This window comes from Peromyscus californicus, unplaced genomic scaffold (genome assembly GCF_007827085.1).
Source record: "Peromyscus californicus insignis strain IS unplaced genomic scaffold, ASM782708v3 Scaffold_2__1_contigs__length_46816999, whole genome shotgun sequence".
Lineage (NCBI taxonomy): Eukaryota > Metazoa > Chordata > Mammalia > Rodentia > Cricetidae > Peromyscus > Peromyscus californicus.
In genome coordinates this window covers 12,249,615-12,275,574 of record NW_026294540.1, presented here as the reverse complement: position 1 = coordinate 12,275,574, position 25,960 = coordinate 12,249,615, and the positions used below count along the sequence as shown (strand labels likewise).

The 25,960-nt window shown below is 46.2% G+C and overlaps 1 protein-coding gene across 8 annotated transcripts in view; it reads right to left on the bottom strand.

The window, feature by feature from the left end:
• Window positions 1-402: 402 nt before the first annotated feature.
• The window catches only part of Atxn2 (ataxin 2), a 103,374-nt gene continuing 77,816 nt past the window's right edge, over window positions 403-25,960 (bottom strand). For 3 of the 8 annotated variants that reach the window (XM_052755270.1, XM_052755271.1, XM_052755277.1), the window contains 11 exons: window positions 25,324-25,628; window positions 23,630-23,693; window positions 22,475-22,627; window positions 22,075-22,141; window positions 13,418-13,602; window positions 12,384-12,516; window positions 9,150-9,203; window positions 4,442-4,587; window positions 3,690-3,917; window positions 1,823-1,991; window positions 403-1,013 (listed from right to left, as the gene is read on the bottom strand). In XM_052755270.1, the coding sequence (XP_052611230.1) occupies window positions 985-1,013; window positions 1,823-1,991; window positions 3,690-3,917; window positions 4,442-4,587; window positions 9,150-9,203; window positions 12,384-12,516; window positions 13,418-13,602; window positions 22,075-22,141; window positions 22,475-22,627; window positions 23,630-23,693; window positions 25,324-25,628 (1,533 nt within the window). In that variant the 3' untranslated portion in view covers window positions 403-984. The remainder of the gene's footprint in view (window positions 1,014-1,822; window positions 1,992-3,689; window positions 3,918-4,441; window positions 4,588-9,149; window positions 9,204-12,383; window positions 12,517-13,417; window positions 13,603-22,074; window positions 22,142-22,474; window positions 22,628-23,629; window positions 23,694-25,323; window positions 25,629-25,960) is intronic. The other 5 variants (XM_052755278.1, XM_052755272.1, XM_052755273.1 and 2 more) reach the window with 4 other exon arrangements.

The following is a 25,960-nucleotide window of genomic DNA, read 5'->3' as shown; positions in this document are numbered from 1 at the left end:
CAGACAGCTTGGTTCTCTTGGCTTTCCTGACCTCTGGCTCCCCTCCCATCCTGGCTGCAGCCCAGATGGAACCAGGGCTCTGTGCTACTAGCATGCACTCAGCCACTAGGGACACACCTCCAGCCTGGTCCAGTAGTACCTCCTGCCCCCTGCTGGGGACACAGCTGTCAACAGGAGACAGAAAGCATTGCAGACAGGGACTTTTGAAAGCCCCCGCCTCTGTCCAGTCTTCCTCCTGCGAAGCCTAACGCTAATCCCCCCAGGAGGGAGTCTCATCTTGACTTTTTCTAGATGCCTTGAGCCAGAAGCGAAGGTGAAGAAAAGTCATTGGTCAGCACCTCCTCCGGTAGGGTCTGCTCCTCACAGCAGCAGGGGTCGCCACAAACACACACTAACTGGGTATCAGTTTTTAAAACTTTTTTTATTTTTTAATTTTTTTTTTTAGTTTTTATTTTATATTATCTACAAAGTAAAAGTTTTCCCTTAACTTAAAAGTTGAACCACTGCAGACAGTGATCGCCTCATCAAACTTGATTTATAAATAATAATCCGTCTGTTTGGCGGTAAGAATTTACTGAACTTCTGTTGAGTTTAGTAAAAGGACGTTCCAAGTCTTGATTTTTTTTTTTTAAAGCGGTAATAGCAGCAAGAATCACTCTTGTTACTTCTTTTGCTAGCTGATGTGTTCATGACTCTCAAGGGCCATTAAAAAATAAATAACTTCCAGTTTCAGCAAGCAGAGCTGGGTACTTGCGGGACCCTGCAACAGCACATGGAATTATGAACAGCCACAAGTCCCTACATGCCTCTACTCGGTCCAGAACATCCTCCACTGCAAGTGAACTGTTAGCATTCCTATTGGATGGTAAATCAGTGTATCTTTAAAAAACAAAATCAATCAAGTTCTAGTTTTCTGTGCTTCCAGTTGGTAGAAGCAGGAGGAGGGAGGAGGGAATTTGGCCTTTCGGTTCCTCCAGGGCAGCCTTACAACTGCTGTTGGTGGTGGGCTTGTACTGTAAAAAAGAAAAGTGGCTATTTAAACAGAACACAGGCACCACTGCCCACCAGCCTAGTGTCTGCAGCACGTGACTGTCAACTATTCTTGTGCTAGCTGAGGAAGACTGGAGCTTTAATGCTGCCCCCACCCCCCAGCTGCAGCCAAGGTGGGGTTGGGGAGGGAAGGGAGGTGAGGAGAAACAAACCAGTCAGACGTAAAACCACTTCAGATACAAGTCCTGGACTTGCTGCTTGGGGGGCAGGAGCACAGGCCTTCACACCCCCTCCCACTAATGCTAGCCAAGCACCAATACTTTCCAAGTCACAGGGGAGACAGGTGTCGCCACAGCAGCCATCCAGTATGAGACATCATGGGCATCCTGTGTCAGGGCACAGGCTGGGGCTAACACTACACTCAAACCAGTCCGCACACAGCTCATCAGTGTTCTCCTCCAAGCTACAATCAAACTCGGCCATGGGCATGAACCCCCCACATCAGCCTATAGGGACTCAGGAAGGAACACACTTGCCCTGTCCAGCCTGTCATACATAACCAGGAAGGCCAACTGAGTCCTCGGCATGCATCAGCTACCCAGAATGAGGCTGCTGCTCTCAACCAACCCTGATGCCAGCAGAACACACACAGACTCGGCTCCGGAGGCCCTGAGCCCTGATGCTCCCTGACCATCACAATCCCTCCTGCGCACACTCGGACGGGCCTTGCTAGTCAGGTTTGGAGCCTCAAGCAGTGGTCCTGCCTGCCATTCTACCTGTGCGAGCAGAATGCTCGGGGTGCCCCGGCGGCCCCTGCACACACACGCCTCACCTGAAGGGTGCGTCATATAGGGGAAATGCGCTGTTGTCGAGACTGGAATGGGCTGTAGTGCACTTTGAGCGAGGGCGGCCTGGGGACCGCCGGGTGGCTGTGTCGTCATTAGCATCATTGGCGCATGGGCAGTTGGATGAGAAGGAACCATTCCTGACTGTACATGAGCCTGAAACAGAGAGCTCTTTTACGCATACAGGCAACATCTCCGTCTTAAACAACAAGTCAACTGTTCCTTTCAGTGGACTGGGACTCAAGAAGGGGCAAGATGGAGTCCTTGAGTCAAATCCTTCAGGGTTGGGATGGAGAAGTTGGCCACAGCCTCCTAGTCCCCAGTGTCTGTTCACAGACTATCACACAGGGCAAGGTCTTCACCAAGAGCAGGCCTCTACTAGGGTGGGAGGGGCACGTTCCTAACTCGCTATGGCACGGGGCCAAAGATATCAATGCCCTTTTCAAGTGAGAAAGCAACTAACAAGGAAGGGCCTGTGAGGAGACTGCCTGCCCAGCACCCTTAGCAGCTTCCTGAGTCTCCTCTTCCGCCCTCCCCCAGTCGTGATGGGTTCCCCAGAAGTAGGGTGAAGCAGCACTTAGGCCCCTCACTCTAAAAGCTTGGCTGATGGAGCAAAGGGCGCAGTTAATGGCTCCAATGAGATGAGAGTGACCTGAGGCTGGGTCAGCCTGGTGCCCTGGACCAAGGGGTAACAAGTCAGACAAGTGACGCTGGCTGACCTCAGCTCTGCAGGGAGTGGGCAGCGCAGGAAGAGGCTGCTTCCTGCCTCCCATCCTGTGCATTGCTCTAGACCATCACCCCAGCGATGCGCTGGTTCACACCTTCCAACAGGCCCACGGCTCTCCGCCTTCCCTCCAGTCTAGCCTCTGCCTCTTGTACACAAGCACGCGAGTGAGGTTTAGGTAAGCCCATCTCACACGTAAACTCACAGCCTCTGCTGGACACTGAGAGGACCCTGACTCTCTTAGGTCTCACTCCACCAAAGCACACTGGCCAAACTGGTCCCCTCCCCACTGTCACCAGACAATCAACACGAGGACATCCTATGGACCCTTAGCTCTGGGGGAAGGACACCTAGTAACAAACTAGCCTTCTGCAAGAGACCCAACTGCACGGCATCTCTAGCTCACACCTTGCCAGAGCCTCACTGGCGCACTGACAGGAAATGGAGTCATTCAGTAACCCTAAGTGAGACCCGCCTCAGGGAGCTGCGATCAAAGACACCTGATGCAGCCACCTTACACTAAACAGAGGCCTCCCCTGGCCTGGGCTGCCCACAGTCCACGGCCAAGCACTCAGGAAGCACAACACAGGACTGCAGCAGGTAGAGGGTAACCAGGCAAACAACTGAGACACGTCTCGGAATTCGTGTGACTAACATTCAAGCCAACAGGCCCAGTACAGTCACCTCAGAGACTCAGAGAGCTGAGAACCACTGAAAGCCTGCCTGCCATCCCTGCCAGGCTCCCGTGTGTGTGTGTGTGTGTGTGTGTGTGTGTGTGTGTGTGTGTGTGTAGAGGTGTCTATATGTGTACACATATACACATAGTGGTTAAGCTAGAAAGACGTAGCAAAGCAGACACAGAAAGGAAAAGACTGGGGTGCATTCCAGACTCAGAGTTTTAAGGTCTCAGCTGGGAAGTGCTAAGTCACAATTTCACTGATCCCATCACAAAATCATAGCAACATTCACTGAGGGCCAGAAGATCACGTACTAAGCAGGGAGGGGGAGACAGGCAGATGGCACCACACACAGGGTTTCCTGGCTTGGGGAGCATCTGGCTCCTTGCTGCTTATCTGACAACCACCAGACCCTACGTGGCCTTCACAGAAACTTGGCTAGTGCTGGTTTACCTGAGGTACGTGGGCCATGTGGGGAGGGGTGGTATATGCCGGCTGAACATGAGAAGGATGGATGGTGAAGACTGTCTGTTGTGCTGCTGGGAAACTGCTCTGTGGAGACTGTGTATTAGAGGCCGGTGTCATGGAAGGTGGGGTCGGTGCCAGCCCCGCGTGGTAAATGGCTGACTGCTGCTGTGGACTGGCCAGATGAAGAGCTTGGGCGGCCTGGTGCTGATGGTGCTGCAAAGCAACGGGAGATTTCTTGACTGGGAAGCCGTCAGGATGAGAGCAGCAGCCCGGCCCCAGCCCAGCCACGCCCAGGGAGCTGCAGGAAGAACACCAGGGCATCTCCTGTCCAGACGGTCTTTTCTGGGTTCTCAAGCCCGTGCACGTCTCAGCCTGGCAGTTCCAGGTCCAAACAAGCAGGTGAACAACTGATGGGACGCCTGGCCATCACTGCCCACTAGCAAATGTGGCTACAGAAGCCACAGGAAGGCAACATTATCAAGTGGCTTCAGGAATGCAATTCCAGACAGTGCTTTAGACTTAACAACGAACTTTAAGCTAAAGTAACTTTTCCACAATCGTGTTTCTAGCATTTACCCTTAGGGGATGGCTTACTTGACATTTTCAAGACCTCCCCTGTACCCACAACTGCCTGCAGCTCCGTCACGATGGCTGCTCCACACATCCTGATCACACACAGACTTGTAAGCAGCAGAGACAAGGAAGCAGCTGTCCACGCACAGGCCACGTCTCCTTACCTGAACAGGACTGGGTGCAGGATGACTTCCACCATGCTGGCTTTGTTGCTGTCCAGTGGGAGTGGCCGAAGGCTGCGGATGGGGCGTATGTGGATGCAGGGTGGCATTAGGATGCGCATACTGCTGAGCAAGGGAGCCCGTGGAAACTGAGGCAAAAGGAAAAGGAATGTGTACAACCGATACATGCTGATGACCACTGCCAGCCCGCTATGCTCACTGAATGCCTCATGACCACTACAATCTGACCCATGCCACTGACATTCTCTGCAGTCATGTACATCAGGCACAGTCTGGAAAATAGACATAAGGGCTCTGCTTAACAAGGGCAGCATTTAACTCACATGTTACAGCTCTGAACATTACATCAACACCTAGTTAATTTGAATTTACTCAAAATAGTCCATTTCTTTTAGAGGCAGAAACAATTCCAAAAATCACTCTGGCTCACATGAAGACAGGTGCTGCCTCTCTCAAGGCCATCCTCTGGCTACCCTCACCATGCTACTGTCCTACAGTCGCAGTGCCTACACTGGTGAAGCTGGGGGCAAAGACAAGGTCATTGCCATCTCAGTCACAGCATCCATTCCATTCCGGCTTCCTACTGAGGAGCTCCTAACAAAGCCTGGAGATGAAACTGCCCATCCCATCTTGTTCTCTAGAACAAGACCAAAGGAAACATGATGACCCTGTTAAAATGGGACTCCACCTTGGTACCAAACAAGATCAAGAATTAGATGAACCCTGCCTTCACAACAGCAGGCTGAGCATGAAAAGCCCGGGAAGGTCTCACTGCTCCTGTAACTCTGGACAGCTCATGGGTTCAAACTTGACAGTGAGAGGATGAGTGCTCTCAAGTCATAGGTCTATCAGCGCCGGACCCTTAGCTCTCCACAGCAAAGCTGTCACACGCAGATGCTGTCACACCATGTTCATGCTCTTCAGACAATACGTCAGCAAACACAGATGGAGAATGGCAAAGAAGCAAAAACGAGCTCAGTAGAGCTCCTGAGAACGGCCAGCATGGAGGACTCCGGCTGCACACCACCTCAGTGGTATAGAGCGTTTCCAGACAGTACACAGTCCTTATGTGTCACAGTGCGGTCTTGAATGGTGAATGCATCTCAGAGGGCAAAGCAGAATGCCAGAGCTGGGATGACCTGTGCACCAAACCACCAAGGCCACAGCTGTCACCGATGCTCCTCAGTATCCAGGTTAGACTGATGGAGGCGGTTTTGTTTAGACCCCAGTCAAGCTTCCCAGACTGTAAGAGTCAACAGACATGGTAACGAGAAAACCATGGTAGTCTAATGTCAAGTATTTTCAACGTGATGGGTGACTTTAAGTCAGGGAGTCACTGTCTTCTAACTTGCTGGATTGTTAAAAGCCACCTATAACCATCACAGTACTTAAAGCTACTTTTCTTCTTGGAGACAGGATCTCCTAATGTACCCTAGGCTGCTGGATGATGACAACTGGTCTAAAAGTCCCATTTTTAAACCACATACATTAAAACCCCTTCCGCTGTTTAATGTTTCCTTTGTAGCAATGCTAAATCCAACCAAGGGAAAGAAATCCTCAAATTCTACTTACGGGGTTTTATAAAGACAGTTGTTACAGAAGCTTAAGAGTTCTGAAATTTCATTAGTAATTAATTCCTAAGTATTCAGAACATTAAAAAGAGAGAGAGAAGGAAAAGGCGTAGAGACACAGCTCGAGAACAGAAAGGGAAAACAACAAATAACTCTGAAGGAAGCTCTAGCAAAAGGCTGCACTGCCTTCACCATGGAAACACAGCCACCGCAGTAACTGATTATGTCCATCAAGTCTCAGAATGTACAAGTCTTGATTCTGCCGTGTGGAAAGATAATTAAAGATTCTTATTCCTTTCTATTTCTTTCATACCTCAAGTTGGCCTGGAACCCACCATCCTCCTGACTCTATCAAACCATAGATGCTCAGCCAGGGTGAAATGGCTTTACTACTCACTCACTTCCATGTTATGCTGAGGATTGAAGCCAGAACATCCTGCATACTGAGTACATAGTCTACACAGAGTTAACACCCCTAGCCACGTTTATAAAATGTAGTCATCGGAAGGAGGCCCAATGGAGCCTCAACTCTCATTCTGTCGTTCAAACCCTCACACATCACGTCGCTCAGGATGACCTTGAACTTCTAAGAGAATATCTTGCCTTAGCTTCTCACATGATGGGGTTATGATTTTGCTCCCACACCCAGTTTTAAATTTTATGTTTATATACAAGGTCTTGCTACATTGCCTGGCTAGCCCCAAACTCTTAGGCTCAACCAAACTTCCTACTTTAGCCTCTTGAATAGGCAAGACATACATCACGTCCAACTTTTAACGATGTATTTGAAAACCTTAAAATTATTATTGGTGTGTGTATGCCAGGAGGCGGGGGTGGAGGAACGTGACAGGGCTTTTCTGTGTCAGCCAGCAGAGCTGGGTTTCTCCCTCTACCCTTACGTGGGTTCTGGAGCTAGAGCTCCAGTTGCAGGCCTGCACACACGGCGGATTTGTACTGTCAAGCCATCCTGCTGGCCCTATAGATACTTCTTTTAAAAAGATTTATTTTTATTGTCTATAAAAACCCCAAACTGAAACAGAGCTCACCTTCCTCCTAAACACCAAGTAACAAGTCCTTAGAAGTAAAAGCCAGAGTTGTGAGAAGCACAGCAAAGCTGAGAACAGGACTTTCAGAAGCATCACTAGAAATGTTTTCATCTGCTTATTTGCTGGCTCAGAGGGTCTAAAACAAGCACCTCACAGAGTAACTCCCTTGTGAGAAACTGGAGCAACGGGAACCTGACAGTCAGTCCACACTAACAGCGAAGTAAAGAGCGACACAGAGTGGGGAGAGGGAAGACAGGTGAGAGCAGAGATGGGTGAAGACAGGAGAACATGGAGAATGACAGGACCGCTCGGGAGGGCGGGGAACAAGGGCCTCAGCGTAGGGCAGGATTAAATGGTTCTGCTCTACCGGTTCATCTGACGACCTGGGAAGTTAAAAAGACTGAATCCTCCCTCTCAGAAGCTCTGAAATGGCTAGTCACCAGCTAACCCACTGCTTACAAGGCCTGAGCAGCCTTATGAGAGCTGCGAGAGAGGACAAAGTGTTTCTTGACCTAAATATTTACAATTCTAAATATGCCAGTCAAAAAACGTTTAACACTGACTACACCTAAAACCAGTCTCCTAAGTTAAGATGTTAACAGAAGCAACTTCAGTCCATAGGGCCACATGTTTGACCTCTAACAGTCTGTCACTTTGACCATGGATGCACAAGTCATCGGTGCTCCCCAGCACTGGAAAACACTGACAAGAAGAACACGATCCTCCAACTTCAACACACTAATTCCAAAAAGGGGATATGACTCAAAGGAGGACATTTCAGGGGAGGGAATAGGAGACACCTAACTAAGCCCAGGGGAAACGGAAGTGGAACGCCGTGGCGACTATAATCCCCACTAGCAGCTGTTGGGATTTTTGACTCCTTGAAAGTCAGGAGGGAGCTATGCTCAGGCTGTTAGTGCTCAGGGAAGATGATGAAGGACCTTCAGCCATTTACCAGGACAAGGACTGTAACAGAGACAGCAGGATGGTGAGGATAACTGCATGTGAGACCTCAAACTGCGCCCTGAAAGCTGTCCTCACGGTATAGTCAACAAGACTTTCCCAAGAGCATCTTTTTAAAGGACTCCATTTGTTAACTTATCCCGGGCACAAAAAAAAGGGGGGGACGACTTATTTTGAATACCAAGCCTTGGCACAATTAATAAAAATTTAAGGTCAAAATGTTTCCAAAACCCTGTACCTGATGATTAGTAGTCATTCCAAAATAACCCAGAATTTACTCCCTAGTAGAAAAAAGTTAAATCTCAGCGTTCTCTAGAACTCATGTTTCATACAAAGTGACATCAGCAGCATACATTTCTCAAGGGTCTGTACTACCAAACTCCATGATCTGCTTTATTTGAAAACACTGCCCCCCAAACAGGGAAAACCCATCTATCAAGTTCACTTAGGGAAGAAGGCAGTCTAGACCTCCTCCTGTTGGCTGCAAGGCCTGGGCTTCCAGAGGCCTACTCATTCTGAGGGAAGCTCCTGACACCCCACCATAGCTGCTCCAAGTACTCTAAGCCTCTAGTTATGAAAACACAAACAAGAAAGAAGAACTGCCTTTCCAAGTACATCCTCCACCCTCTGCTATAGGAACCCCAGTGAGGACACTTCTCTGCGGCCAGGACACTACAAAACCAGTGATTAAGCTTTACACTAAGTTTGTGGCTTGTACAAAACTGTATTAGTTGTTCAGAAAGTTTCCCTGAATAAGGTATTTCCCACACAGTTACACTCTTGCTTTGTATGCAAAAACTGCTTCCTAAAACAACGCAGCCTTTCTTTGTCCCCAACCTTATTAAGATGGGCCAGTTCTGTCAAAACTCGGAATTACGCAAACACAGCCACAATTTTTTTTTTTTTTTTTTAAACCAGGGAATGAATTTAGGGTCTAGTGCATGCTAGGGCAAGTATTCTACCACTGAGCTACATCCCCAGCCCCGACATGCATACTTTGAATGATTCTGTCTAGCAGAAGGAAAACACTCTCCAACAAGTTAGCTACTTTAACATGTATCGCTTAGTGTTTACTGTGTAATTAAAATTAGTATAAAAAACCCAACTCACTGGCAAAGTAGAAAGAAGGGCTTGTCTCCTTGTTGTATGGTAATTTGGGACATGCTGAATTTGGGAAATAGAAAGGTACATTAGCCTCTTGAGGTGTGCATTGCTGATGTTCTGGAAAGGCCGACACATTCAGTGATCTCTGAACTGATGCACGGTTCGCCTGGACAGGGGTGGGTGCCCAGCACTGTAAACAAGCATTGCTGCAGAGATTTACAAGCGAACAGGACTGAACCGGAAGGCTTTCCTTCTGTACTGAGGGAGCAAGTCCACACGCTGACTTGCTTAAATAAAAAGAATAAGATTATTATCTGATACAGAACCATTCACTGATAAAAAGACCAACATGGCATCCATCAAACAGCCTTGATATAAGCAGTGGACCGAGGTAATGCAATATTTAAGCAAATTCATGATATACAATTATCCACAGCAACACAAATGTAACTACAGACCCCTGGTAGTGAATCCTAAATTTCATGATATAAAAATATAAACACAAGCCAGACAGTGGTGGTGCACGCCTTTAATCCCAGCATTTGGGAGGCAGAGGCAGGCAGATCTCTGTAAGTGTGGGGCCAGCCTGATCTACAGAGTGAGTTCCAGGACAGTAAGGTTACACAGAGAAACCTTGGCCTGAACCCCCCCAAAACATATATATAATGTATACACACACACACACAATATTTATGTTCATTATACTTAAAAAACTTATCTGCATTAAACCACACGTTCAAAATATTTAGCTGAGTATGGCTATATACACCTCCAATCCCAGCACTTGGGAGGCAGAGGCAGGTGGATCTCTGGCAGTTCAAGGCCAGCCTAGACTACATAGCAAGTTCCAGGCTAGCCAGGGCTACATAGAGAGCCCCTGTCTTTGGAGAAGTGGAGGTGGAGAGAGGCAGAGCACATTCAGTTCTTCGTCTCATTACTGTTTCTGGAAATGAAACCATTGCTGGATCCCAACTCAGATGAGCAGGAGCCTGATGTGAGGGAGCAGACGTGAAAGTCACTTCTTAGGAAGGCAGAGGCAGCAAGATGAGGTGCTAACACAAGTCCTTTCTTAAGAGAGCACAAGGTCACACATGCTGTAGCCTCCTTGTCAAGAAGGCCCTTGCCTTGACTACACCAGTAACCACCAACAAAAAGGAGATGCCAAATTAGCACCAACAGGTGGGGTGAAGCACCACCACACCATCAAATCTGGAGTTCGCTACAAGTCAACGTAATTCGATTTCTTGAGTTATATCAAATACATACTTTTCAAAGGACATGGACTTAAAATCAGCATTCCCATACAACAGTTCTCAGACAGTATTTTGGCATAACTGACCAGAGGAAGAGCCAAACTACCTAAAATTACTGGAAGGTACTGACAAACTTGTATGAACAGATTGTGACTGCAAAAAAACACCCAGACAATTAATTCCCTAGTGTGCTTTTAAGGCGCTGCAGGACAAAGGCAACCCCTTCTGCAGTGCTGCGCTGGCTGCCACAGTGGCTGGTCCTAAAAGCACTGGAAACTTCAGCTCCAGACTTTGCTCTGATCCAATGGGGGCATGCCAGGAAATAGGAGCGAAGAGGTGGTTCTTCTCAATCTGCAGGAACTACCAGTGTCCACAATCTCACCAGCTCGCCACCCGAGCCTCTAACAAGCTGGAAAACTGCAGGAAAGCCAGCAAGAGGATCGCGAGAGTCTTTCCATACAAGGGCTGATCTGGTCCCAGGGAACACACACATCATGAGGAAAACAGAAACCAGGCCAGGCTGTCACTTTATAAATCAAGTAACGGGGACTTCTGAGACAGAATCTTCTAGCCACTCAGACTGGTCTTTGAACTTCTGATCGTCCTTTTTCCTGATGTCCACAGAGCTGAGATTTACATGCTCACCATGCCAGGAAAACAGATGGACTTTTTTTTTGTTTGTTTTTCAAGACAGGGTTTCTCTGTGTAGTTTTGGCACCTGTCCTGGATCTCGCTCTGTAGACCAGGCTGGCCTCGAACTCGCAGAGATCCACCTGGCTCTGCTGTCCGAGTGCTGGGATCAAAGGTGTGCACCACCACCGCCCGGCCAGTTGGACTTATTGAAAGCACAGCAATTACCCTATTCTTTATTTTAAACATCTAGTGTATAATATAATAATGATAATAATAATTGAAAACTCCTAAATAATAATGTGAAGCAAGCAGACTTCAGAATTTTATAAAGGCAGATGTTTTCCATGGTATATATCCTAACTCCTAATGAACCCCAGTGGCAGGCATGTACTGCTTGAATGCATGCATGTAGTTAAAAATACAGTAAGAATACTCAGGCTGTCCAATCCTAATCTCAATCAACTGATATAATGCTACAACCATCAAGAAGGATCAAAGTAGTGTTTACTAGAACCTATAAATGTAACTGTCCTGCATATGCTCAGTTAAGGCATAAAACTTAAAAACAACAACAACAACAAAAAACCCCTAGAAATACAATATCTGTACAGCTGCATGTATTTATCATCTGAGTCCTACAGTGTACACTTACTTCTCAATTTTATGAATAAGCGATACTCACTATGAACACACTGTGTGTTAAGTTTGTTAGAGTGTCATTTAAAGCTGGGAGTAATTCAAGGTGTGCTGGAACAAGCACACAAGCATACTGTAAGGTGGCCGGGCAGTGATAAGGTGTGCAAGTAGGGATGGTGGCACCCCTTTCCTGCAAGGCTTAGGCAGCAGGGTAAGTGGAAAGACCCCTACAAAAAGACTCTCTATTACATCACTACCTTTGTGTTCCTTTCGAAACAGGGTCTTACTATGTAATACCAGGCTGGCCTCGAACCCCCAGAGATTCGCCTGCCTGTCTTCCTGAGTGCTGGGATTAAAGGCGTGCGCCACCACACCTGGCTCATGTTATCATTTTTTAAAGGAGAAACATGTCAAGACAGAGGAACTACAGGTACAAAGTAGAAATAGTCTTATTTGTTTTTGTTTTAAGACTCTCAATGTCACAGAGTCAGGTTACTTTTACTTCTTGTTTTTGAGGGAGGGTCTCTACGTTGCCCAGGCTTGACTCTAACTCCTGGGCTTAGATGATCCTCCCACCTTAGTCTCCCCGCAAGTAGCCAGGATGTAGGGTCACCCCAGCCCACCTATCTCAGGCTATTCCTAAACAGAGAATCTTCAGGAGCTTTAATTAAAGCAAGCACAGTCGTCCACACAGAAAAGACAGTGAAATGTTTCTTACCATACATGGCATGCGTCTGCTCATGAGCCCCGAACTGAGCTGCTGAAGAAGATACTAAACCAGGCTGTGCATGTGCTGGTGGAGCCATCATTCTGGCACTGCCCTGTATGACAGGGCTGTACACATGAGGATGCTGGGTTCAGACAAAAACAAACAAACAATACATAAATAAAAATTATACCAAAATGAACCATGTAGATTTTAGTTGAGATTCTTTTTCTAAAGATTCATGGTGTGTGTGTGTGTGTGTGTGTGTGTGTGTGTGTGTGTGTGTGTGTACACATGCATGCACTAATGTCTGTATTGGCGCTTGAAGAGGCCAGAATATGGCATCAGATCCCCTGGATCTGGAGTTACAGGAAGCTGTGAACTGCCATGTACTGGGAACCAAACCTGGGTCCTCTCAAGATCAGGAAGTGCTCTTCACTACTGAGCCATCCATCACTCCAGCCCAGTCAGTTCCTATTCCTACCTTCATGGTTCCCAGAAACACTCTGGAGTTCTAAGTCTTCACTGGATGCTTCCTTTTGAAATTCTTTCTTTCGTAAATTTATGATTTATTTATTGTATGTATTTGGGTATGTGCCTACTTGTTTGTATACTGTACGTGTGCAGGTGCCCACGGCCACCAAAGGAGTGTGTCAGACCTCTGAAATAGTCACAGGTGGTTGTGAGCCACTGGAAATGGGTGTTGGACACTGAATCCTTGTCCTCTGCAAAAGCAGTATGAGCCATCTCCCGACCCAGCTCCCAGTGTACCAGACATGAATGTGGTTCTCACACACACACACACACACACACACACACACACACACACACACACACACACACGCAGGCAAAACAATTATACACATAAAATAAAGCATAAATCTAAAACAATTACTATAATTCTAACTTGCAGAGAAACATAAAAGGCTCCAACCCCTTAGCTGTCTGATACCATAAAAACAAAGCCAAAAACTCCATAAATCTAGGACCAGCCAAAATGAGCTGTTTTTCTAAAGAGTTACAGTGAGTGAGGCCTCCCGCCTTACCTGAGACTGATAATGTGGCACATGCTGAACTAGAGGCTGATTGGGAAACTGCTGAGGGCTGTAGGCGACGTACTGTGTGGAGTAAGCGGGTGGGGTGGCTACAATGGGGGGGCCTGCCGCTGAGGCAGGGTGCATCATGGTGCTTTGATGATGCTGGTCTTGTCGCTGTTGGGGCATATTTGGTACTGCAGGGAAGAAAAAGAAACACATGAATAGGAAACAAAACTTCCTCAGCACAATGCATGCACTTGTGTGATCCACTCTGATCCTGCCTCACATGGCTCCCACCCACCTTCAGCCACTCTAGCCTATCATCCTGCTCTCATCCTCAGGAATATGACTCATCCTTCAGAGTTTAGCTGGTCAAGTGGTCTTCCCTTCACCTGGCTTTCATCTCTAACATATGACATAGTATCAGGATGGGGGAAGGAAGCGGCCACAGGAGTGTGTCTGATACTCCGCATTTTATCAAGTGTTTTAAGAAAGGCACAAAAGTTCATTTCAGAAGAAAAATAAGAATAACAATACAAATCCAACGCCTACCACTCAATTCCCTTCTCACTTCCCATCCTGTTTGGATTTTGTCAGGACCCTGGGAATGCTCAACAAGCCCCCACCACTGAGCTACACCCCAGCCAGCCCTCCTTGCCTCCCCCAACATCACACACCACCAAAGGTACCAAGTAGCAGGTTTCTAATTAACATCCCCCATGTGCTTTTCACATTCCTACAAGGGTTCCTTTTCCAGATAAATGTCAGCTAAGAGCTGGGCACACCTTCCACCCAACACCCAGGAGGCAGAGGCAAGAGGATCTCCGTGTAGTGCTCACACACACCCCCCACTCCCCCCACTGTATCACCTGGGCCTTTCTCCCACAAATGCCTATCGGTTGTAACTGTCACACCTGTTTCTGATGTCATGCTAACTGAGGGGAGGAACCAAATGCCTCATGAGGGGTACGGCACCCCAAGAACATATAACATGGCTTGTTCACTAGGTGAACAGAATTAAAGCAATGATTTTTATCTATGTATTTATTATTTTAAATATTTAAAAAGGTTGGCTGAACATTTAATGACTACTGCTATTTGCGTTATCTATTTAGAAAGTAAACTTGAAAACAGAAGAAAACAAAATAATGAAATTTCCCAATAGAGTACTGGCAGTCCCCATGTTAAAAGGTGCTGAAATAAATAAATACCGAGTAACTTGTGGGATGCTTCCTAGCAGGCAGGAAGCAGTGAGCCCAGCCCTAGTGCCGCAGAAACCAGCAGAGCTGGTGTACACCTGTACTGTGGCACAAGGAAGTGGAGGTAAGACGAGCATGAATTCAAAACGAGCATGAATGCACTTTTGAGGCTGGTTTGGGATACATAACCCCTGAAGAGAAATACATTAAAAAAGAAACACACACACACACACCAGAGCTAGGCATGCATACCCGACCCCTACAGAGGATGTTCTACTGACTTGGCTGTAGTGGTTTATACAAAATTGAATGTCTACGCACCTTAGGTCACACTTTATATGGCCCACACTCTAACCATTCCACATGTCAGTGCCTTTTAACTAGGAGCAATTTTGCCCAACACAGCCCATGTGGCAGTGTCTGGAGACTGTTTGAGTTAAGTTAGGGGAGTACTACTACGAGGACCTAGTGGTTGCCAATAAGCACCCCAGTCCATAAAGGGTTTCTCCCTCTGTAGAAAAGAATGCCAGCCACAAATGGCAATGGTGTCAAGGGTGAGAAAATCTACTTTAAGCCTGGCATAATGGTTGCAGGCATGAAGCTCAGAACCTGAGTACAGGAGCCAAGATCAGTAGCTCAAACTCCACACAGCTACAAAGAACTGGAGGCCAGAGTAGACTCAATGACTCTGTCTTGAACAAAACAGAGGTATGTGTGTGATCTACTTTATGTTAATTCCCTGACTGGCATGTGTTCAAACATAAACCTACCAGCCTCACAGGATGCACAAAAGGTAAATGTAATTTATGGCGAGGGGAAATTGAGGTAGTTTTTATGCGAAGTTTCCACTGCCATGCAAGAAAAGGTCTCTCTTGTATGGTGTGTGGAATTTTACAACCAGCACTTGACTTTGTATATTTGAAAGGTATTAGAAATACCTTCGTCCAGCACCTCAGTTTGTTCAGGAGCGGCACAGCAGTGTAAGGATACAGTAAACACACAGGCAGAGACAGCTGCCTTCACAGGACTTTCTAAGTTATGACTTAGAAGATACAAAGTGCTGATATTCCCAAAACAGCAGTTTAGAAGGCAGTTACTGAGGGAATACATGAGACCCTTTACTTCTACACAGAACAAGTTTATTCTTGGATTTTCAACTCCATGATGGGAGACAATCTCCTCTAGGTTAATTTCTAACTTTACCGAGAGTCTAGTAAAAATGGTAGCTGGAAAAATATAAAATTCCTTAAGTTGATGATGCTCAAAGCATATAACACATTATTTTTTATCTTTAAAGACAGCTTTAAAAGGGCACCTCCTTTTCATTTGCATATGGTGTCCAAAAAAAAATGAGGGGGGTGGATAAAGGGTCTCATGTAGCTCAAGATGACCTTGAGCTTCTGATCCTTCTGCCTCAGTTTCCCAAGTGTTATCAGAACTATAGGTGTGTGCCATGAACACATTTACTGCTCATCACAATGAGGTGACATGACCCATCTTCACTGAAAGAACATGCACCGTTTATAACACAGCACAGACTGAAAAAAAACAAGAAACAAAAACCAAAAAAGCCCTATAGTCTGTGATTGCAGCAATTTGGGAGGCTGGGAAAGGATGACTGTGTGAATCCCAGGCTTCCTGGAACGCAGAGGTGGAGAGCAAGGCTATCCAGGACAACTTCAATGACTCTCCCCTCCTTTCCTCTCCCCTCCCTCTCTCCCTCCTTGTGCCATACATGAAGCCCTGAGTTCAAGTCTCAGCTATATCTTCAACACCAGGGGGAAAAAAACCAACTTTGTTCTGGAAATTACTATTATGTAGTAATAGAAGTTTCCAGGAAAGCAAGTAAGACTCCTTTAAACAAACACTACCCAAGGATACAAACAGCAAGATTCAGATGCTGGCAAGAAATTAAAAAATGCACCCACTGGACTTAGAAAGCAGTACTGAAGCTGTGGGCGGGGCAGGAGCTGCTTCCACACAGGAGCAACGCAACACGGCAGCTCACAGCCACCTATAACACAGCCCCAGGAGACCCAACACCCTCTTCAGACCTCAGAGGGTATAAAGCATGTACTTGGTGTATATACATACAGACAGGGAGACAAATACATGACAATGAATTCTTAAAAAGTAAAATAGAGTTGCTTCTCGGCCTTTTGGCTAAGATCAAGTGTAAAAAGTAAAATAGATAAATGGGGGGGCGGGGTGGATAGGATGGAAAGGTCTGTGGTTAAGAGTGCTTGTTGTGAGACGCTATCTTAAAAAAAAAAGAAAGAAAAAGAAATTAAAAAGCACTTGCCCGGTAATAGTGCCACATTCCTTTAATCGCTGCACTAGGGAGGCAGAAGCAAACGGATCTCTCAGTGTGGTGTACAGACTGAGTTCCAAGACAGCGAGGGCTACACAGAGAAACTGTCTCAAAAAACCAAAGCAAACCAAAACTGCAGCTCCATGGGATCTGACACCCTCTATTGGCCTCTTCAAGCAACTGTGAGCATGCACATACACATCTGTATACATGCATGCATGCATACAGACACACACACACACACACACACACACACACAATTTTGAGAACTGAAGAAATGGCTCAGAAGTCAAGAGGTCTGTTCTTTCTAAACCCAAGTTCAGTTCGCAACACCCATGTCGGGCAGTTTATTACTAACTGGTAAATAAAATAAAAAGAAGTGGTCACTAAAAAACAAAAACTAAACAACCAACCCCTCCTCCCACACACATACTGATTTCATCATAGAGACAGAAGGAATGGAAGTTCAAGGCCAGTGTGGACTACATGAAACTATCTCAGTCAATGAAATACCTGTTGTGCAACATTAGAGCCTGACACCAGATCTATAGCACCACGGAAAAGATAGGTACGGCTCATACCTATAATCCTACAGACTGAGCCAGGAAGATCTTTCAGGCTTGAGTTCTAGGTTCAGCAAGAGACCGTCTCAAAAACATGGTAGTCATATACTTTGATTGCATGACAAAGAAATCAAGTTCTCAGGTAGCTGGATACCCTTCCTTAGTCAGTGTGGTGGTTTGAATGAGAGTGGCCCCATAAGCTCATGTATTTAGAGGCTTGGTCTCCAGCTGATGTACTGTTTGGGAAGGACTGGGAATAAGTCCTGGCTGGAGGAGGAGTCTCCCTGTTGGTGGACTTTGAGGTTTCAAAAGGCCACACCAGGTCCAGGCTGTTCCAGTCTCTCTGTATGTGGCAATCCACATAAAGGACTTGAAGAAGGAAGCTTATGCTTTCTGCCTGCGTGCCATCACTCTCCATGGCAAGATTCATCTGTCCTCCTGCTGAGGCGTTCCCTCGCGGGTGTTAGAATCTACTTCCGGATCCTACAGACGGAAGACCAGCTGCTCCAGGAGTCCTCTGGGATTGCAGAGCCATCTGGTCTCGGGGTTAAACACCTATCTTTCTCTCAGGGGAGAAGCCTTGTTGGACTACCTGAACGACAGTCTGTAAGCCACTCTAATAAATCCGTGTGTGTGTGTGTGTGTGTGTGTGTGTGTGTGTGTGTGTGTGTGTGTGTATGTCTCCTTTGCAAACAACCTAAGGCCAAGAGCTAGTGCCAGTGGTCCAAAAAAAAAAAAGTGAAATAATAACCCTGTGGTTCTAGGCAGGCAAGCATTGTGATCACTTATTGTTACAGCAGATCAACATTTAATATCTTTTAGCACCCCGAGTCTCAATTAAGAAACTAAGAGGGGTAAGGAGAGGGTAAAGGACTTCTGTGCCAACTGTGCAGGGCTTAGTGTTATGTGAAGCAGAGGTATCTGGGATCTCATCTAGCACAGGAGACAAACGCAGATGCTCTGCCGAACCAGGTGTCTGCTGAGTACTGTTTTTGACCTTTATGCACACACACATGCACGTACGTATGTCTCAGTAAACATTTCATAGTAGTGGCTGGAGAGATAGTTCTGAAAATCACTGGTTACCCTTGTAGAGGACCTGGGTTAGACCCCCAGCACCCTCATGACAGCTCACAATGGGATCTGATGTCTTCTGGCCTCTGCAGGTAGTACATAAACATAGTAGAGACATACACGTAGACAAAACACTCATACACATAAAATAAAAATAAAGATTAAAATTAAAAAAAAAAAATTGCCTGGCAGTGGTGGCACATGCCTTTAATCCCAATACTTGTTGGGAGGCAGAAGCAGGTGGATCTCTGTGAATTTGAGGCCAGACTGGTCTACAGAGCGAGTTCCAGGACAGGCTCCAAAGTTACACAGAAACACCCTGTCTTAAAACAAAACAAAACAAAAAAATTTTAAATTTACAATGTTATTCTTTTTTTTAAAATTTAATTATTTTTATGTGCATTAGTGTTTTGCCTGCATGTATGTCCGTGTGAGGATGCCAGATCCCCTGGAACTGGAGCTACAGACAGTTGTGAGCTGCCATGTAGGTGCTGGGAATTGAACCCGGGTCCTTTGGAAGAGCAGCCAGTGCTCTTAATCACAGAGTCATCTCTCCAGCCCCTACAATGTCATTCTTAATTAGAAACATGAATAGTAATTCTTTTTTTCTTTTTTCTTCTTCAAGACAGAACTTCTCTGTGTAGCCCTGGCTCTCCAAGAACTTGCTCTGTGCACCAGGCTGGCCTCAAACTCAAAGATCCACCTGTCTCTGCCTCCCGAGTGCTGGGATTAAAGGCTGCACCACCACAGCCTGTCTTCAATATTAGTCCTTAAATCTAGTTTTTTGTGGTAGTTCCTAGTTTTGTTCACTAAAAAGAACGACAGGCAGTGGCTTACTAGTGAACAAACCAGATGACTAGGTTCCAAAACATAGTTCTTAGTAAAAGGAATTGGGGTGCTAAGTGGTGGTAGCATACACCTTTAATCTCAGTACCCGGGAGGCAGAGGCAGGTGGATTTCTGTGAGTTTAAAGACAGTCTGATCTACAGAGTGAATTCCAGGATGGTCAGGGCTACCCAGTGAGATCCAGTCCTAAGAACAAAACAAAACAAAAACAAACAAACAAAAGAACTCAGGGTTTCCTGGAGAAAGGCAGTCAGGATCAACCAGAGCTACTGTGACTTCAAGCTGCTGGGAGACAACTGGGTGTTTTAAACCTAGAGTGGAGGTGCCCTGCCTGGACGGGTCCCTCAGTCCAAGATGGTGCCCTGCCTGGAGGGACCCCTCAGTCAAAGATGGTGCCCTGCCTGGAGGTAGTTCCACAGAGGATGACTCTACCTAACAATGGACAAGAATTCCTATGCATTCAGAAGCTTCCATTTCACACAGCACCGGCAGATCCTGGGAACTGACCGACTCTTACTTTGCACTAGAATTGGGAGCCATGCTGCAAACTCCTGCACAGAAACTGCACACAGGTTCAGAGCAGTTGCAACTCTGCTAAACACCTCTCTCCTCACATGCTTCAGATTTACACTGAACCTGGAGAGCTAAGATTAGACTAAGTGATGGGAAGGACCAATCAATCCACAGCCAGTTACAACAGGGGAATGCTTACAGTGGGAAGGGATGGAGGTAGTGGGGAGCTGGGTGTCAGCACCACGTGTGGGGCCAGACACTGACGTGGAATATCAGTGCCTCCCTAGGAAAGCACTGATTCTGCCAGTCACCAGTGACCAGAGAACAGGCAACCTATGTGGGTACACTACAGAACAGTTTCTGCATTCCCCTCAAATAAAAGCAGCAAGAAAGGGAGGGCAGGGACCTACCGAGAGATAAGAACATGCAGGAACCTGATGATACTGTGATCTACTTCCCAAACAAGGCAGCTGTAGAAGGACATGCTTGACTCAACTAGCACCAGCTGGATTACATATGCTTACAGGGAACTATTTACAAGGTTAAAATTCAACACACACATAAATTAGGGAGACAAGGTGGTGCCCTGGCTGTTTAAGGCTTTGGCTTGTGCAGCGACTGAGTGGTGGGGTGCTATGATGGTGGCTTTACTTTTAATTGTCAGCAACGAATGACAAAATCTTGTTGTTACCCAAAGGAACTCAATGTCCCTAAATGACTTCCGACTCCATGACAACTCCTGTTCATCTCTGTCCTCTACTCTTTAGAGATGACCTTAACCTGGCTTCCCAGGCTGTTCTGAGAGATCCTCCTGCCTCAGCCCTGTGAGTGCCACATGTGCATCACAATACACAAATAGTAACAAACCACAAACAAAATAATCTAAAATTTCAATTTAGACTTCAGGTTGAAATTGTCAAAATTTATTTCTTTTGAAAGAAAATACCAAACAGGCTTATCAGTTCAGAGCATCTGATGCTCTTACAGAGGATCAGGGTTCAGTTTCCAGCATGCACATGGCAGCTTACAACTGTCTGTGGTAACAGTCGGGTTCCATTGCCCTCTCCTGGCTTCCACGCACCCATACAGCACAAGTACAAACATATAGACAAAATATTCGTGTGTGTGTGTGTGTGTGTGTGTGTGTGTGTGTGTGTGTGTGTTTTGCCTGCATGTATGTCTGCATACTCTGTGTATACCCTGTATGCATGGAGGCCAGAAGAGGGCATTAGATCCCTTGAGACTGAAATTACAGTTTGTGAGGCAACATGTCACTGCTGAATATCAAACCTGGGTTCCCTGCAAGAGCAACAAGCACTCTTAACCAATGATCCAACTCACCAGGCCTCAAAATACATCTTTAAAAAGAAGGCCAGATGTGGTGGTGCATAACTTTAATCCTAGCACTAGGAAGACAGGTGGATTTATATGTGTTCCAGGAAAGCCTGGTCTACATAGCAAGTTCCAGGCTAGCCAAGGCTACATAGTGAGAGAGAGACAGACAGACAGACAGAGACAGAGAGACAAAAGACAGACAGACTCTCCTTTCAAGGGAAGAGAGGCAGAAGGGACAAAGAGACATTTTTTTTTGGGGGGGGGGTTGGCAAGATAGTTCATTGGGTAAAGGTACTATGGTCCAGCCTGATGACCCAAGTTTGATACGCAAAATCCACAAGGTGGAACTCCTACAGGGTTCTCTTAACCTCCATGCCCGTGTGCCCATGCACACACACAAGAATATTTTTTACACGATTACCATCCAATTCCCACTCATCGAGAGTCACCTGAATGCTCACACCGGCCATCAAAAGCGAACACACACCCTATGAGTTTCAGGCAGAAAATCTCCAGGCCTCAAACTACATCGGGCAGAAACTCATAGAAGCCAACTATTCACTGGGCAGCGGCGGTGCGCGCCTTTAATCTCAGCACTCGGGAGGCAGAGACAGGCGGATCTCTGTGAGTAGGAGGCCAGCCTGGTGTACAGGACGAATAGGGCTGTTACACGGAGAAACTCTGTCTTGAAAAACCAAAAAAAAAAAAAAAAAAAAAAAAAAAAACCAAACAAACAAACAACAGAAGCCAACTATTCTTTGTACACTAGTGCTTAATTCATGCAGCATGCAGACCACAAGCAAACACAGGCAGGGTTATTCTCACCTTTACCTGCTCTATATGTCTTGGCTTGGTTCACCGGCATAGGCGTCATAGGTATTGGGTATAAAGGCTTAAAAGGATTGAAAACATATCATTAGATTCATATGATAACAATTCATGTTCTATCAGTGTCTTTTGATGTCATCTGGCCTGGGTTTTCCTGACTCCTTATGAGTTATCCAAAATTAAAATAATACAACTAAAAAGAACAATTCTGGCCTATGGTAAATGCAAGTCATTTTTCTGTAAACTACTCCTAGGACTCTGATCCACATGCTAATAATACACTAAATCCCTACCCTCTGCCCGCTCTGCCATCAGGTGTCCACTTAGTGCAAATCTAGGAGACTCATGCTGAACACAAACGATGGTGGCCCAGCCAATTCCAACCCGGGGGACTTACTTGCACGCCTGGGCTCACTGGGACTGGATACATCATATTTGGTGCGAAACAAACGGGCTGAGTGTACACTGGAGCTGGCTGCTGGTGCCCGACCATTGATGGGCTCGGCTGGGCCTGCGGCCGAGGTGACGTTGGCGTCGTAGAAGGCTTTGGCTACAAAATCAGAAATCAAATTCAACCATTTCACAATGAGAAGTAACTGTGAATGCAATCTTTAGAGCAGTCTCCCCATCATTCCACTGGTTTTGGAGACAGGGTTTCTCTGTAGCTGTGCAGCCTGGTTTGTCTCTAACCAGCACTTTCTATTCAAAAGACAAAACAACAACAACAACAACAGTAACCCAGAGTCTAGCATGTCAGAAGCTGATTCAATATCCAGGGGTTAGAAAAGGGAACACTTAGGCAGCAGACATTGCTCAGTGGTAGAGGACTGGTATAAACAGAGACTTGGTACATTCCCCAGAACTACCACTATCCCCTACCTCTCTCTATATCTAAGTGTGTGTATACAATTCTATTTCATTGTTTTGAGGAGGGTTTCTCTGTGTAGTCCTGGCTGTTCTTTAGATCAAGGGGGCCTTGAACTCAGAGATCCACCTGCCTCTTCCTCCCAAATGCTGGCACTAAAGGTGTGGGCCACATGGCCCACTATATATAGATTTAAAAATCACACACACACAAAATGATTTGTTAGAAAGCTAAAATATTTATCAATGAAAAAATTATAGAAAGCTGTAGTAATTTTATAAGAAACCAGAAAAGGTCTATCCATTCTTGATTCCTTTTCATTTCTGTGTTTTTAGACAGGGTCTCACTGTGTGGCCCACACTAGCCAAACTCCCGATCCTTCAGCCCAGCCTCCTGTTTGCTGGGATTCCAGGCATGCTCTGCCGCACCTCCCTGAGGAAAGCAGTGGAACAACCAGTCTCTTTGAGGCCAGCAGCCTCACTCAGCAGCACCCTTGCATTCTGAGCTCATCTTCACAGCCGCCGCTGTTCTAATGGCTGCACAGCCCACACTGCCGATCCACAAGGAAAAGCAATCTGTCTTGGTATCCCACAGCCGTGTTTGGTTAGGACAGAAGCACAGGAGAAAAATCATGACTGATCACAATGAATTCTCTGAAGAACTGACTTACGAATGGCCACAACTTACCTGAGAGAAAGAGCGTGGGTTGAACTCCTTTGCATTGGGATTCAATGTTGACTTCCTAACTTGCCTATATGAGGAAAGAGAAGAAAAATGGCCGGTGAAACCTGCATGGAACTCATGTTTTCTTCAACTCTGCCACACTGGTCAGGTTTCCCAGGATGGCTGACATAGTTAAGATAAAGGACTCTCCTGCAGCACTGTCCGTCTGTCTCCCTTACTGATGCACATCTGCTGCTCAGTCTGACAGACGCCAGTGGTACAAGAACTAACTGAAGCCAACTAAACCACACCCTCACGGCAGTCAAGGAGTATTACAACTGAAAACGCCCTAAAACAACAACAAAAAAAAACGAGTCTAATGGGGCTGTGAGACAGAGGCTGCCCTTCCACGGGCCTGAGGTTCAATTCATCCACTCCAGTTCCAGAACATCTGACACCTCTTCCGGCCTCCGAAGGTACCGAGTGCATGTGGTGTTCAGATGGACATGCAGGCAAAACACACACACAAATAAATCTATTGTAAGAAAACCCCATGCTTTCTATATGAATTCACAGTATTTCTAACTGTTGTTTTTAAAAAGATAGGGCTTTTCAGTGCAGCCCACGTTTGGCCTTAATCTTGGGATCGACTGCCTCAGCTTCCCAACTGATGGGCTAACAAAACCTGGGCCACCATGTATAACACATGTGGCAACTTTAACAGTGTCAAACTGGGTGGTGGTGGTGCACGCCTTTAATCCCAGCACTAGGGAAGCAGAGGCAGGTGGATCTCTGTGAGTTCGAGGCCAGCCTGGTCTACAGTTCAAGATAGCCAGGGCTACACAGAGAAACCCTGTCTCAAAAACTACCCCCCCCAAAATAAGATAACAAAACACCAAAAAACAAACAAATAAACAAACAACAAAGAAGCACCAGCAGAGTCAGGATTTTCTAATAACATGACTTGGGAAAAGCCATTGTTTTAATTAATTATTTTTAACTGCATATCAAGAAAAACTGTCAGGGCTGGAGCGATGGCTCCAGTTCAAATCCTGAGTTCAATTCCCAGGAACCACGTGGTGGCTCACAACTATCTATAATAGGATCTGATGCCCTCTGCTGGCAAGCAGAGAACTCATACCTAAAATATAAATACATTTAAAAAAAAAAAAAAGAATAAACAGTCACTCAACAACCTGCCGTTCTAGAAGTTCAAATACCTTTAGGTTGTTTGCTATCCAGAACACAAAAGCCCACTAGTCTATTTATTAGATTGCTTCAATATACCAGACGCACAGAATGAAGACATTTATAAAGATGAGCATACTGTATAACTGAACATTTCTGACAAAAAATGCCTTGCAGCATGGGCACCAGTACTGTGTACGCCCTTTCTCACCCGGGGCAGCAAACAGTCCCTGCAGACGGCAGGGTCAGGCCACAACTAGAGTTCCAGGATAGGCCTTTGACCTTTAACACTGGACTTCTATGTCTCCACAGAAGTGGCTTTTCTTACCCCCCTTGTTGGGTGCAAATCAGAATAGGAAGAATGTTAAGAATTCAATGACCGGATTCAGCGAGGATTTATTAAAACAGCTCTTAGTAGCAGCTACTTCCAAAGCCCTGTCAGCGTGCAGACAACTCCAAGTGCGAAGGAGGAAATCCTTTAAAGCAAGTTTTACTTGGATAGAGGATGTGCTAACCCCCAGATTACTCACTCAGCGGCGTCTTTTTTCTCTTCTCGGTCATCCTTCTCTTGTTTGCAGGCTGGACTGGAAGTCTGCACCCCCTGGGACGTGACCTCAGGCCCCCTCTTGTGCTCTGTGTTACTAAGCACAGAAGGGGAGATGCTAGGGCTGTTGGTCTTGCTGCTGCCGCTGGGACAGTTGCTGCTGCTGCTGTCAATGAAGGCATCCTTAGCATTTGCTTCCATTTTGTCTTTGATCAAATCTCGTGACTTTTCTCCCTCTCTACTTTTGCTTAGAAGTTGATCCATAGATTCAGATGTAGAACTTGGCTGTAACTAAATAAAAGAAATAATTTCCCATGAGTATAAGCAAAGTAGTATCTGAAGATAATGAAATACTTTGAAAATGGCTTTTTGTTCATATTTCCAGAATATGGCCTTTTTTTTTAGACCAGGTCTCTCTACATAGCCCTAGTTGTTCTGGAACTCACTATGTAGACCAGGCTGGCCTCACTGAGATCTGCCTTCCTCTGCCTCCCAAGTGCTGGAAGTAAAGGCCACCAAGCCTGGCTTATCCCAGCACTCAGGAAGCAGAGGAAGGTTTGTGAATTCTAGGCCAGCTTGGTCCATATAGTGAGTTCCAGAACAGCAGGACTATGTAGAGAGAC